General features: G+C 58.3%; 1 protein-coding gene and 1 long non-coding RNA gene across 5 annotated transcripts in view; one reads left to right on the plus strand and one right to left on the minus strand.

Moving 5' to 3' along the window:
- Positions 1-4,954, plus strand: part of PPM1F (protein phosphatase, Mg2+/Mn2+ dependent 1F) — a 25,627-nt gene extending 20,673 nt beyond the window's left edge. For all 3 annotated transcript variants that reach the window (XM_014868065.3, XM_044775448.2, XM_070516462.1), the window contains exons 7-8: positions 43-136; positions 1,353-4,954. In XM_014868065.3, coding sequence (XP_014723551.2) covers positions 43-136; positions 1,353-1,705 — 447 coding nt within the window. In that variant the 3' untranslated portion in view covers positions 1,706-4,954. The remainder of the gene's footprint in view (positions 1-42; positions 137-1,352) is intronic.
- LOC123287616 (uncharacterized) overlaps positions 1-11,690 on the minus strand; it is a 14,392-nt gene extending 2,702 nt beyond the window's left edge. Inside the window, exons 1-2 of one of the 2 annotated variants that reach the window (XR_006530954.2) lie at positions 10,651-11,690; positions 4,969-8,860 (exon numbers count right to left, since the gene is read on the minus strand). This is a non-coding gene — a long non-coding RNA (uncharacterized lncRNA). Of the gene's footprint in view, positions 1-4,968 lie in introns of both variants that reach the window. The other variant, XR_011505467.1, reaches the window with a different exon arrangement.
- Between the last annotated feature and the right edge of the window lie 484 nt (positions 11,691-12,174).

The following is a 12,174-nucleotide window of genomic DNA, read 5'->3' on the forward strand; positions in this document are numbered from 1 at the left end:
CACCCTTCGCGTGCCCGGGCCCCACTCTCGTGTCTCCTGCAGGACGAGCGGGAGCGCATCGAGGCGCTGGGCGGCTTCGTGTCTCACATGGACTGCTGGAGAGTCAACGGGACCCTGGCTGTCTCCAGAGCCATCGGTGAGGAGGCGAGGGCGGGAGGGCACGGCTTCCCCAGCCCAGGCCTCCTGACCCCTCGAGGCCACGGGCTCGCCCAGCTGTTTGGGCGGCGGTGTCATGTGCCGGCCTACAGGGTGGTGCCATCCATCAGATTGTGAAGGGACTCTGGTGACCTTAGAGAGCGCAGGCGCAGACCCCTTAGAAACTTTCGTCTCGCACAAATAATTGCAGTTTAAGTTATGTGTTATTTTCTCTTTGTGGAAACAGTTCCTCAGAAAAATCTAGTAGGAAACCCTTGGCTAGCTGCTCCACATGCTGGAAGATCATTTTTCAACATTCCATACGTGAGGCTTACTCCCCTCCCCGCATCATGCTGATGATTTTTTCTATCTTTTAAAATCTGAAGTAAAGAGAGCACCTGTCCTGTTTTCTCACAGCCTCACGTCTCCCTCCGAGGACTTAGCAACCCCTCCCTCCACTGCCCCCCGCAGCGAACGGTGCTGCCTCCGCAGAGCCCGCCTCCTCGCTGCTCTGCCTGGCCCGGGCACCCGGGCGGGAGGAGGGCCAGTTCCCGCTCCGTGGAGAAGGGGCTGTCGGGCAGGAGCGGAAGGAGAGGGTCCCACCAGAAGCTCTGGGGGGGTCTGGGTGAGGCATGAGCTGCAGAAACGAGGAGGGGGCTGTGGGTTCGAGATGCGTTTTGAAGGTAAAGCCGACAGGACCTGCTAATAGACTGGGTGTGGGGCGTGAGGCGGAGAGTCAGAGGGAACCTGCAGATTCGGGCATAAGGACCTGGGGGGATCGTCCTGCTGTTTTCTGCGATGGGGAGACTGAAAGAGCAGGTGTGAGGGAGGAAGAGCGAGCATTTTGGACACACTTAGTTGAGGTGCCCATTAGGAGCTGTCAGGAGCTCAGGAGGGCCAGGGCCACAGCCACGGCCTGTGCAGTGTTCTCAGCCACCCTGCTTGGGGCCTGGCTCCCCTGGAAGTGAAAAAGCTGCTCTTTGGAGCTGAACTCTGGCCTTGCTGCCCTCAGGGAGACCAGAATCACAACGTCCTCCTTTGTGTTTCCCATAGCGCTTAGGACTGTATGAAATTAGCTTTTCACCCCTGTGCCCTCATCCTGTGAGCATCCTCGTCCCATGAGCATCTGCGGGGCACAGCGAGGCGAGACCTGGCAGGACGGGTGGGAGCAGGAGGCAGCGGGGCCCTCTGACGTGAGGCCCTTCTCTCATGCCCAGGGGATGTCTTCCAGAAGCCCTACGTGTCTGGGGAGGCGGATGCAGCCTCCCGGGAGCTGACGGGCTCCGAGGACTACCTGCTGCTCGCCTGCGACGGCTTTTTCGACGTTGTCCCCCACCATGAGGTTGCTGGCCTCGTGCAGAGCCACCTGGTCAGGCAGCAGGGCAGTGGGCTACACGTCGCCGAGGAGCTGGTGGCTGCAGCCCGGGAGCGGGGCTCCCACGACAACATCACAGTCATGGTGGTCTTCCTCAGGGACCCCCGAGCCCTGCTGGAGGGCGGGGCCCAGGGGGCAGGGGACTTGCCCTCTGGCCTCTCAGAGCCAGAGACCAACACACCACCGAGAAGCTAGGATGTCCCAGCCCCTGGCCCCACCCTGTGACCCTCCGTCAGATGCCTTAGGACCTGATGGCTAGCAGTGCAGGTGGCACCACCCGCGCAGTGCTTTGCCCAGCCCCCGAGCCCCTCGTGTTGCTTGCATTGGCCCATCCCGGGGGCTGGGATCTGCACTGGGTGGTGAGTGTCGCGCCCTGCTGGTGGCAGGCAGTGGGACGGCAGGATCTCCAAGGGAGCCTAGGAAGAGACCTCACCACGGAGCCAAGGCCAGGAGGTGGGCCGGCCCTTGCTCCCGGTCAGGCAGGGGCTGGACCAGAGGCCACAGGCGCCAGGCGAGCACTCAGGGCAGCAGGACACAGCACGGGGGGCCATCACGCAGACCTGGGAGCCACGGACATTTTCAAGAGCGTCCTGGGTGCCCGGCACAGGTTTCTCACTGGCTCCACGCTGCCCACAGCCATGAGGGCTCAGATCCGCAGACGCGCCTGGCGGGTCCCTGCTGGCCGAGCCGGCTTCCCCACCAGGAAAAAAGGGAACACCAGGCATCTGGTCTGCTGCGTCGCCCACCGCTGGTGACACGCCTGCCCTGGCTTCCCTGGTCCCCCATCCCTGGAGCGCCCGGGGAGGGGGGGTCTCAGAATGACCATGCGCGCCTTTCATTTGCGGTCTTTTGTCAGGGAGCAGTCAGATTCAGAAGCAGTATTTCAGGGCTGTCTTTTTTGTCAGTGCCAAGGTACCTGATGTGTCATGTAACTAAGACAGGGCTTAGTGTTTGGTTTATCCCTTGGGAAACTAAGTATTGATTTTTTTTTTTTTTTAGGGGAAACTTCTTTTGCAGTATTACTGAATTTTTTTTCCCCTAAATCAGGACTGAGACAAAATTTTTCCAGGTGGTGTTAATAAGCCATTCAGTGCCTTAAACAGCCTAAGGTGAGGCTGGAAGTGCCGGGCCTCTGACGGATTCTGCCAAGCATGTTGCAGTTCTTACAAAGGATTTATTTTGTCAGAGTGGCATGATTTGGGCTAGAGTTCTTCCTGGAAGAGTTCTGTCTTTGTGACGTGCCACTGACTCCCGTGTGGAGTTGAAAGGGGCAGGGCTGGGCGAGGGCTCCCCGCAGAGGCCAGGGCCGCTGGAGAGAGGAGCCTGGGGGCCCGGCTCGCGGTGGTGGGCAGGGCTGTGCAGGCAGAGACCAGCACATCTGGGAAGGGCAGTGGGTGGCTTTGGCTTAGCTGAGGCTTCAGGAGAATGTCATGGGGTGGGGGGGCAGGGGGAAGTGGGAGGAAGCTTGGTGTCAGGTCGCCAAGGCCATGAGGTCCTGTGGTTCAGAGTCCCCCCACTGCATTGGGGCCCCAGGGAGCAATCCCAGCTGCACTGAGGGGAGCCTCGGCCCTTCTCACCCAGGGAAGGGGTGGATGGTGAGAGCCGTGCCTGCTGAGGCCAGTCCACCATCCAGCAAGAAAGGAGGAGCTTGCAGCCTCAGGGCTCACCCCCACTCCCACGGCAGGGAAGCAGCAGCTGAGACGGGCGGTCAGTGCCTTGCTCCAGGGCTTGTGACAGAAAGCATCTCAGACACGGTCACTGCAACTCAGAGAGGGTTTGGTGGCCAACATGACCAGGTATTGCTCCATTTAACTTGAAGGCCCCGCTGCCTTCTGGGGGCCCGAAGCCTCCTCGTGAGCCCCTCCCAGCACCAGGCTGGCACGAGGGGGGATGTGGCCCCACTCTTCACTACCAGCCCAGCCACCCATGGGCATGACCTTAATGGAAGGAGGGGTCAGTGGTTTCTTTGCGAGTCTCACTCGGTTGACGGCTGCCAAGAGTGGAGCTTCACCCCATGGAGTCTGGGTCATGTTCATGCTCCGGCCCAAGGCCCAAAGCACAGGAGATCTCTCCATGCTTGTCCCAGTGTCTCCCCCACCCTGAGCCAGGCTGAGTCAAAGGCTCCCGCCCCCCACCCACCAGGCTGCCTGGCAGAGGCCTTGGCTGTCTGGTGCAGCCTGGGAGCTGCTGGTCCTTGCCTTGAGACCGAGGGAGTCCCCGCTCTCCCGCTGCCCCGGGCCTGACCTGGTGCATGCACCCAGGCGCGGAGGAGGTCTCTTCCATCTTGACAGAGCCCCTGGGCACCTTCACCCTCTGCGAGTCCTGGCCCACTTCCTCTCCAGGCCACAGGCACTGGTCTGTAAGCCTTGATCCCTTTCTCAAGTCCTAGCTTTGCCACTAGCTCATTGTTGGGGCTGAGCAAGCCGTTGCCACTCCCTGGGCCTCAGTTTCCCCTTTTAGGGCACAGGGTTGCACTGAGTCTGTGCAGCAGCTCCTGGAACTTGGGAGGTGCAGGGGCTGCTTGCGGTGAGCCTGGCGCAGCAGGGGAGCGACTGCCGGCGCTGAGGCCCCGCCCACCGCCAGCAGGGAGGGGTGATTAAGTACTATTGGTGTCTATTCTTAAATTTAAGTGGGTTGGAAAAGAATCACTGCAGATGCCAGCACCTCACGTGGGTGCAAAAGCTGGAGAGCCGGCCCTGCCTTCACAGGTAGGGCTGATGCTGAGCAGCAGGGGTGGCAGAAGCGTAGGCTCTTTCCTCAGGCGTGGGGGGCCTGGGAGGGGCAGGGCGCCGCCGGGCCCCCAGGGGCTTCTAGTCAAGCTCCCAACCTGCTGACACCTTGGAGGCAAACGTGTGGCCTCTCTGACCCAGACTGTCCTTGGCGTCCAGGACTAGGAAATGGATGTGTTATGGGGGGAGAGTGACAGGTGGCCCCCACGGGAGAAGCACAGGCTCTCTGAGGTCCGCGGTCAGCTCTGACGACCCCTGCCCTTGGCCGCAGTCCTGCCTCCCCGCCCTCCCTGGGCCGGCACGCGGCCCCCGGCCTCACCCCTTCCCCTGCGTCCCGGCTACCTCAGCAGTATTCCCAGGGCTGGGGGGCAGCTCTGGCTGCACCTGGACCTGGCCCCCACCCGAGCTAAACGGAAACTGGATGGGCCTGTGCAAAATAAGCTGTTTTGGTTTGATTTTGGCTGTAGCCCAAGGGGGCAGCCCCAGGAGGCCTGTGCTTTAGCTTTGCCAAACGTGCCATGCCAGCCTCACCAAGGGTTTATCCGCACGTCTCAGTGGGTTCCTGGGAGTGGTGCAAGGGGGGTCTTGTTCTGAGACAGGATGGCGGTCCCCCTGTCCACAGGGACAAGTCCTAGCGTGAGGGGGCCAGAAGGGCAGTCTCCTCCCAGGGCCACTGTGCTCAAGTGTCAATAAACCACAAGTTGTGAAACCCTGTCGCCAGAGTCCTACCTTCTCTCACCTCGAGCGCTGGGTCCCCCTGGGTGTCCAGGTGTGCTTGGCAGCTGCTGGGGGTCCATCCACAATCTCCTTGCTGAGAGCAGACGCGTTCAGGAGAGAGCCCGGCCAGCCCAACCTGGGGCTCATCTCTGGGCTCCGAGCCCACCCTCGCTGGCAGCAGGGGGTGTGTTCACGGTGCGCCTGTGCAGGGCTGACAGGAGTGGGGCGAGGCACTGGGGACCTCACATGACACTGGGGAGCCCACAGGAGCCTGAAGTAGCCCAGGGACCCTGAAGATGGAGACCCTCCCAGCGTGACTCTCAGATGGGAGGGCAGGTGTGCAGCTCGCCCGCAGGGCTCGTGCTCCTGGCTGAACTCAGACCTCCGGGAACAGGAAACGTCAAAATGCTTCCACACATGCGCTGCTGAGCCACAGCCTCAAAATGCCGCCTGAACTGCTCCCCCAAACATGGGTGGCACTTGTGCTGTTGGGGCCGTTTGGGGGTCAGCTAGCTGGGGATTCTGCATCCCTCCCACCCCAGCCCCTGCCCTGGACCCCGAGCCTTTGCCTGCTCTCCTTGCCCCAGGCCCCTTCTCGCCCACTTGGGGGCCTGTGGGCCTGATTTCTCCCAGTCCTTCCCAAGTCACCCCTGAGAGCTCCCAGGGCCCCTCCCACTCCAGGTGGCCCAGCCCCCATACCACACAGCATGGGAGAGAGCCTTGTCTCCGTCATGTCACCAAGGGCGGCTGGAGCCCCCCACACTCATCTGTCTGCCTTCCCCTCCCCACCCCTGCCGCCTCCGAGCTCCCAGCAGAGCCTCGTCCTTAAGTATATGCTGTCTTAGTTGTTCCCTAACGAATTCCTCATGTGTCTGAATCTGTCGCTACAGCCAGATGGTGGCTCTACACTACCCCCATCATTACGGAGCTTGGAGCCCGGGAGAGCACCCTCTCTGGGCCTGTGGGGTGAGGGCCAGGGGAGGCCTGAGGGACCGGGTGCACCAGCCAGGCAGGGGCTGAGCGGCCCTTGGGGCAGCTGGGCGTTGTGATGGCAGGTGATGGTGGGGGCCAAGGACATCAGCCAGGCTCTCTGCCAGCAGGGGAACAAACTTGCAGCCAGAGGCCAAGTCTGGCGCAGAAGTCTGAGGGCACAGGGAGAGGGCTGGGAGCAGGGCTGTGGGGACAGGGTCTCACTCCCACCAGGTGGGGGCTTCAGCCTGAGCATGTGAGCTGACCACCAGGTCTCCCGGGCTGCGGTCGGGGTGAGGCCGAGCCAGGAAACAGGTAGGAAGCTGGCTGGGAGGGCTGACGACTAGCCCACCTGCAGAATTCCCCACAGAGGCTCTCAGGACCCCTAGCTGTCCCCTTCCGGTCCTGCACAGCCGTCCTGTCCTGGTTGGGCTGGTCTGGGACAGAGCTGGGCTCTGAACCAGTCAAGGACAGAGGCTCCGCTGGGCCCCCAGGCGAAGCTGCACCTCACCTTGGGTCTGCTTCCTGGGCCTTGGGCCCCGGAGTGCCAGACATCTGGGTGCCCAAGGCCAAGGAGTGGGCATGGCCTCCTGAGAGCAGCCCTGGGGATTGCTCCAACCCCAGCAGAGGGTCCTGGCAGGTGCCAGTTCTGGGCACAGTGCAGGGGGCCATGGGAGCTCCACTCCCCATCCCAGGCAGGCCCCTCCTCCGACCACCATCACCGTCAGTCGTCCTGGCTGTGGCAGGAGAGAGCCCCTCCTCCTCCCTTCCCCTCTCTGTCTTCTTCCTCCTTTCTTAAGTTATAAAAGTGATATGACAACATGACAAATCTTGGAAAAGAGAAAAGAGGAAAAACAAAATTTTATTTCAGGTACAGAACCAAATAGAAATGCAGTTTAAAAAATAAACCTCTTATAAGCCAGACAGAGAAAGATGAACTCTATATGACCCCACTGATAGGTGGAAGTTAACGTATAGACATGGAGAACCCATCGGTGGTAACCAGGGAAAAGGGGGGGGTGGGGGAGGGCACAAAGGGGGAAGTGGTGTACCCACAACATGACTAACAATAATGTACAACTGAAATCTCACAAGGTTGTAATCTATCATAATCTTAATAAAATAAATAAATAAAAAATAAACCTCTTAAAAGGAAAGGCACCTCTTTGCCCAGAGATTAAAACAATATAAAGTTGCTGAAGATAAAACATTAAGAGCTACAAGTTTTGGAGTCAGAACTACATGTACATATTTCATTGGCAAAAACGGGCTATAATTTGGTACATTTGATGTCTGTCTGCATCATTACGCTCTCAGTGAATTAAGAGGCCTCACTTTGTGGAGCTGGTTCTCAGCAGCTGCCACTAACGTCCAGGTGGGCTGGGCACCAGCCCGAGAACATTCCCCTTTCACAGCCGCCTCTCCGCAGCCTCAGGGCTCAGCAGGGAGACAAACACAGGCTGCCCGGCTGTCCTCTCTCCATGCCTGATCCTGACAGCGCAGCGTGCCTGCGCAGTTCTTCTATTTTTATGATATGAAGGGTTTGACGTAGACACACCGAGAGTCAACGTCATAGATCAGATAGAACTACAGACCCACCAAGCAGCCTCCAGGAGCTGTGAGCAGGGTTGAAGGCCTCCCAGTGCTCCTCTGAGAGCCCCCCACGCCGCACCATCTCTGTACACTTACCACAACTGTACATTTCCCTACACTCTCGTTTTGTTTTGCTTGTCTTTTGATGAAAATGGGATTCTGCTGTGTGCATTCTGCTTCATGTCTCCCTCACTCAGCATTCGGTTTATCAGGTTCATCCATGCTGTGTGGGTTTCCGGCTTTTTGCAGAAACAGAGCTGCTAAGAACATTCTCGACAGTCTCCTAGTACCGCGTACAAGAGTTTCTCTGGGGCGTCTACCAAGAAGTAGAACCCTGGGCAGGACTGGCAATGGAATTTGCGGGGCCCAGTGCAATTAAAATGCAGGCCGCTTAATTAATTATGAGGAATTTCAAGATGGCAGCAGCAGAGAATGAAGCCAGGCATGGCCCGTGTGACTGCACAGGTGCTGGGCCAGGAGGCCACCCGGCTATGTCTTCACCCACTGATGGGGTCCTGCACCAGGCTTGTGCAGTGCAGATGGCAGTGCACGGAGTGTCCACCGTTCCTCATCCTCACCAGCACTTGCTGCCATCGCACTTGGGCATTTTTGTCAATGTAATGAGTGTAAAATGACTTCTGCTCATGGTTGCAGTTTGCATTTCCTTGGTTATCTGAGAGGGTGAGCAACTTATGTGTGTACTGACTGCTGGGTGACTTTTTTTAAGAAACGGGGTACAGAGTTGGGCTCTTGTTCTGTTCTTGCCCCTAAATGACCACGTGGGCTTGGGGAGGTCCCTCCCCTCCTGGGGCCCCGTTTCTCTCCTCTGAACAATAGAGGTATGCGGTTTTGTAGTTCTGCCCTTAGATTATAACCCCTTCAGGTCAGGGGCCACATTCTCGTCATCTTTGTATCTTCAGCCCAGGACCTGCCTCGACGTGTGTGTGTCACATCTGCTGAATGAGGGCTGTAATCCACCAGGTCAGTCTGTACATATCGATGAAGGGGACAGAGAAGGGCCTTCCCTCTGGAAGCAGGCAGTCTGGGTGGCAGAAGGGCAGAAAGCAGAGACGCTTCAAAGCCAGCCTCTGCCGACCTCTGTGACATCACCTCTCCGAGCCTCCGTTTTCTCATCTGCCAATGGGGATGATGGCCTCGCCCTCCTGGGGTTGCCGTGAGGGTTGACTTAGACGTGGATTTGGTGGTATTCTTCTCACTTCAAGGTTCTAGGATGCATTCCATAGCCCCAACCTTGACCTTGAGGGGTTGCTCCTCTCTCTGGGCCCCAGATGTTTTCTGTGTCAGTGAAGGGGCTGGCCATCTCCCACTGAGGGCCCCAGGGCTGCCAAGACAGAGGTCTGCACTTGGAAAAGGTTAAGTCTTGCCAAGCCAGAGCTCCAGCTGAGATGGTCACCATGTGCCCCTGCCCCTTCTTTTGGACTCGGGTACAAGTTACAACAACGCTGCCTTTCATTGTTGAACGTCTGAGACCCTCACGGGATAAGCTTAGGGGTAAGATCACAATTGGTTGTCTGAAGCGTGGTGTCCCTCCCCCTCCCCAGCTCTCTGGTGCCCTGACACAGGCAGTGGTGAAATGCCCGGCGCTGCTTGCGCCTTCCACCAAGCACTGAGTGGGCCCTGGAAAGCACACAGGGGGACTGCCAGCCCCTCCATGCCGAGCGACCTCTGGTGGTGAGGACTGCGTCTCCAGCTGCCTCCTAGACGGGGTCTCTGCAAAGTCATGTGGAAGCTTCTGATTCAGCGTCTCCAAACACCACTGCCCTCCCCCTCAACTCAGGGATTGCTGTCACCATCCTCACCCAGGTGCCCACAACAGAACCCTGGAGCCACCTCCGCCTGCCTCCCCCGACCCTGCCCGCCCCACATGGTCTCCAGGTGCCTCCGAGCCCCCTGAAGGAGGTCTGTGCAATCTGTTGTCCAAATGGTGACAGCTGTGAGAGGGAGCGAGGGCCCTATTCATAATCCAGCTGAGCCAACAGGCAAACGCCAGGATGTCTGGTCACTGTGCATAACGAGAGGCACAGACAGTGGACAATGCACGTCCCATGGCACTGCCACAGCGGCCAAAAATGGCACCAAGCCCAGACCTCCAACAGCTCGAGTCATTCATAGGCTGGAAACTTACTCAGCATTGGAAAATGCTGTTCTTAAGTAATTTCAGGAGGCAAAAATAGGGGGAAAAATAGGAAATTTAAGTAATTTAAAAAATATTAAAATTATGGGGAAAACTTAATGTTAAATAACAAAAGCAAAATACAGTGTATGAAATCACATGTCTATGTACATAAGTGTACAAATATGCAAAGGAACATATATATTCTACACACATGTAGAAAAGGCTAGAAGGAGTCACACACAATGCGAATCATAATGACCTCTGGGTGGATGGATTTCTATTTTGGTTTTTTTATTGCTATGCCTGTAATTTTTGTGTTTTGCAAATTTTTGATAAGTATGTTTTACTTTTAAAATCAGAAGAAAAAAACGCTTTAACATTATTTCAGGACACCATAACAGTTCATCCCTTGCTGACCCCGCAGGTCTAGACTCTGAGTGGAGAACTCGCCCCTCGAGGCCCCGTCTCCCCGCGGGCCTTCGGCCGCAGGCAGGGGCAGCTCGTGTTTGGGAATGAGGGAGGAGCGCCAGGACCAGGTGGGCGGAGGCCAGGCAGCCTGGCTGGAGGAAGGCAGGCTGGGGGAGACCTGGAGACAGGGTGACAGGGGTTTGCCAGCTCGGGAACAATGGCTGGGTGGCGGCAGAGAGAGGCACCGGCCAGATCACGAGGCCTGGTGGCCTGTGACATTCTGAGTGCGCCTGGAAGCTGCTGGACGGGTCTGGGCCTGAGACTGGCCGAACTGATGTTTTTCGGAGCTCCCTCTGGCTGCTGTCGGAGAACAGGAGAGGAAGCAGGGACCAGGGGGCCAGAAGGGTCTGAGTGGGCCTGGCCAACTCCCCAAGGGGGAGCTGTGGAGCCTGGAGCTGGGGGTAGGGCTGCATTTAGGAGCCCCAGGTGGACTAGAGCCTGGACAGCGTCTCTTCTATCCACCCATTTAACGAGATCTACTCACACCGAGCCTGTAGATAAGACCTGAGACAGACACACAAACTCACGCATCCGGGCAGAGCAAGGGGTCCCGCCAAGGGTCGAAGTCCATAGACGTGCATAATCCTGAGCGAAGAAGGCCTGGCATCTCATCACTGGAAAGGGGAGGAACAGCATTCTGGGCAGAAGGAACAGCAAGCCTAGCCGAGTCAGTGCAAGGAGGAAGAGCTTGCTGCCCGCCTGCTCTCTTGTGGCTGGGACACTGCAGCCCCATCCCAGCGGGGCCCGTGCACCTGCAGCTCAGATTCCCCCGGCAGCTCCTTGGCCTCCCTCCTCCAGCCTGTGCAGGGCCGAGGGCATGGAGAGAGAGCCAGGCTCCACTGCAGAGAAGCCTGGGGCAGTACGCTGGACACTCCATTTATATGAAGCTCCAGATTAGGCAGTGCTGATCTGTGGTCAGAGAAGCCGAAGCAGCCCGTTGCCTCTGGGTAGGGGATTGGCTGGAAAGGGCATAAGGGGATGTTCTGGGTGATGGAAGCAGTCTACGTTTTGATTTGGGTCTTGGTGACACAGATGAATACTTTTGTCCAAATTTATTAGACCATCTACTTAAGATGGGTACAGTTCACTGGGTGTAAATTATACCTTGATAAAAAAGAAAAAGGCTCAGGCCAGCCTCTGGGAGCCCCCGGCAGTGTGCTTGGGGAATCATGAAAGCTGACAGGGGAGGCCTCCTGGGGAGGTTCCAGGGAGCAGAGCAGCCGGTGGAGCTCTCAGGTGGCCACACATGCGGGTGGTCAGTAATGGTCAGGAGGCCAGTGGCCCAGGGGGCAGTGGTGGTTAGACCATGGCTTGTGCTTAGGGGTGACCACTGGGCCAAGAGAGCCAAAGGGAAGCTGGGTGCACCCTCTAGGAGTTGGGGAGGGAGTTAGCACTTCCCCAGGGCCTACCGTGCGCCAGGCCCCAGGCTGCAAGGGCACGGCTCCTCCAGCTCTAACTGTGGCCCTAGGGGCCTTCAGGATCTCAGAGGAGCCAGACGCCCTGGCAGGCAGTGGGGAGGCAGCGAATCCAGGTCACAGCCAGCCTGCAGCAGAACGCAGGCTGACCAAGTCCGAACTGAGCTCGCCACCTCTGGGCCTCACCTGCCGTCGCTGGGAAAGCAGGGAGAGCAGTGTGTGAGGACAAGCTGCATGGCTGCCCGTGTGGCTGAGTCAGAAAAGAATAAATCTGCTAGAAATCAGAAATCGGTGTGTGCTGGCAATTAGTCTTAATTGAAACCTCAGGTCTCAAGAGCTGATCAGCGGCTTCTTTTGGAGGGTTAATAGGGAGCCAGCAAAGGTGCGGGTGTGGCGCCTGTTCCCCCTGGTGTGGCTGGAGCAGAGGGTGCGGTGCGTGCAGAGCAGGGGCCTCGCAGGCCGCACCCGAGGGCTGGTCTCCGTTCTTCGGAGCAAGCGAGAAGCCCTGGGTGGCCCGGGGGGGCAGGCCGGCCCGGCATTCACGGCTGAGAGGCGCCCTGGCGGTGTGAGGGCCTTGCAAACTGTCCTCGAGACCGCACTGCGCTTGCCCCACGTGCAAACAGATGACACACGCAA

The sequence above is a fragment of the Equus asinus genome, chromosome 8 (assembly GCF_041296235.1).
Source record: "Equus asinus isolate D_3611 breed Donkey chromosome 8, EquAss-T2T_v2, whole genome shotgun sequence".
Lineage (NCBI taxonomy): Eukaryota > Metazoa > Chordata > Mammalia > Perissodactyla > Equidae > Equus > Equus asinus.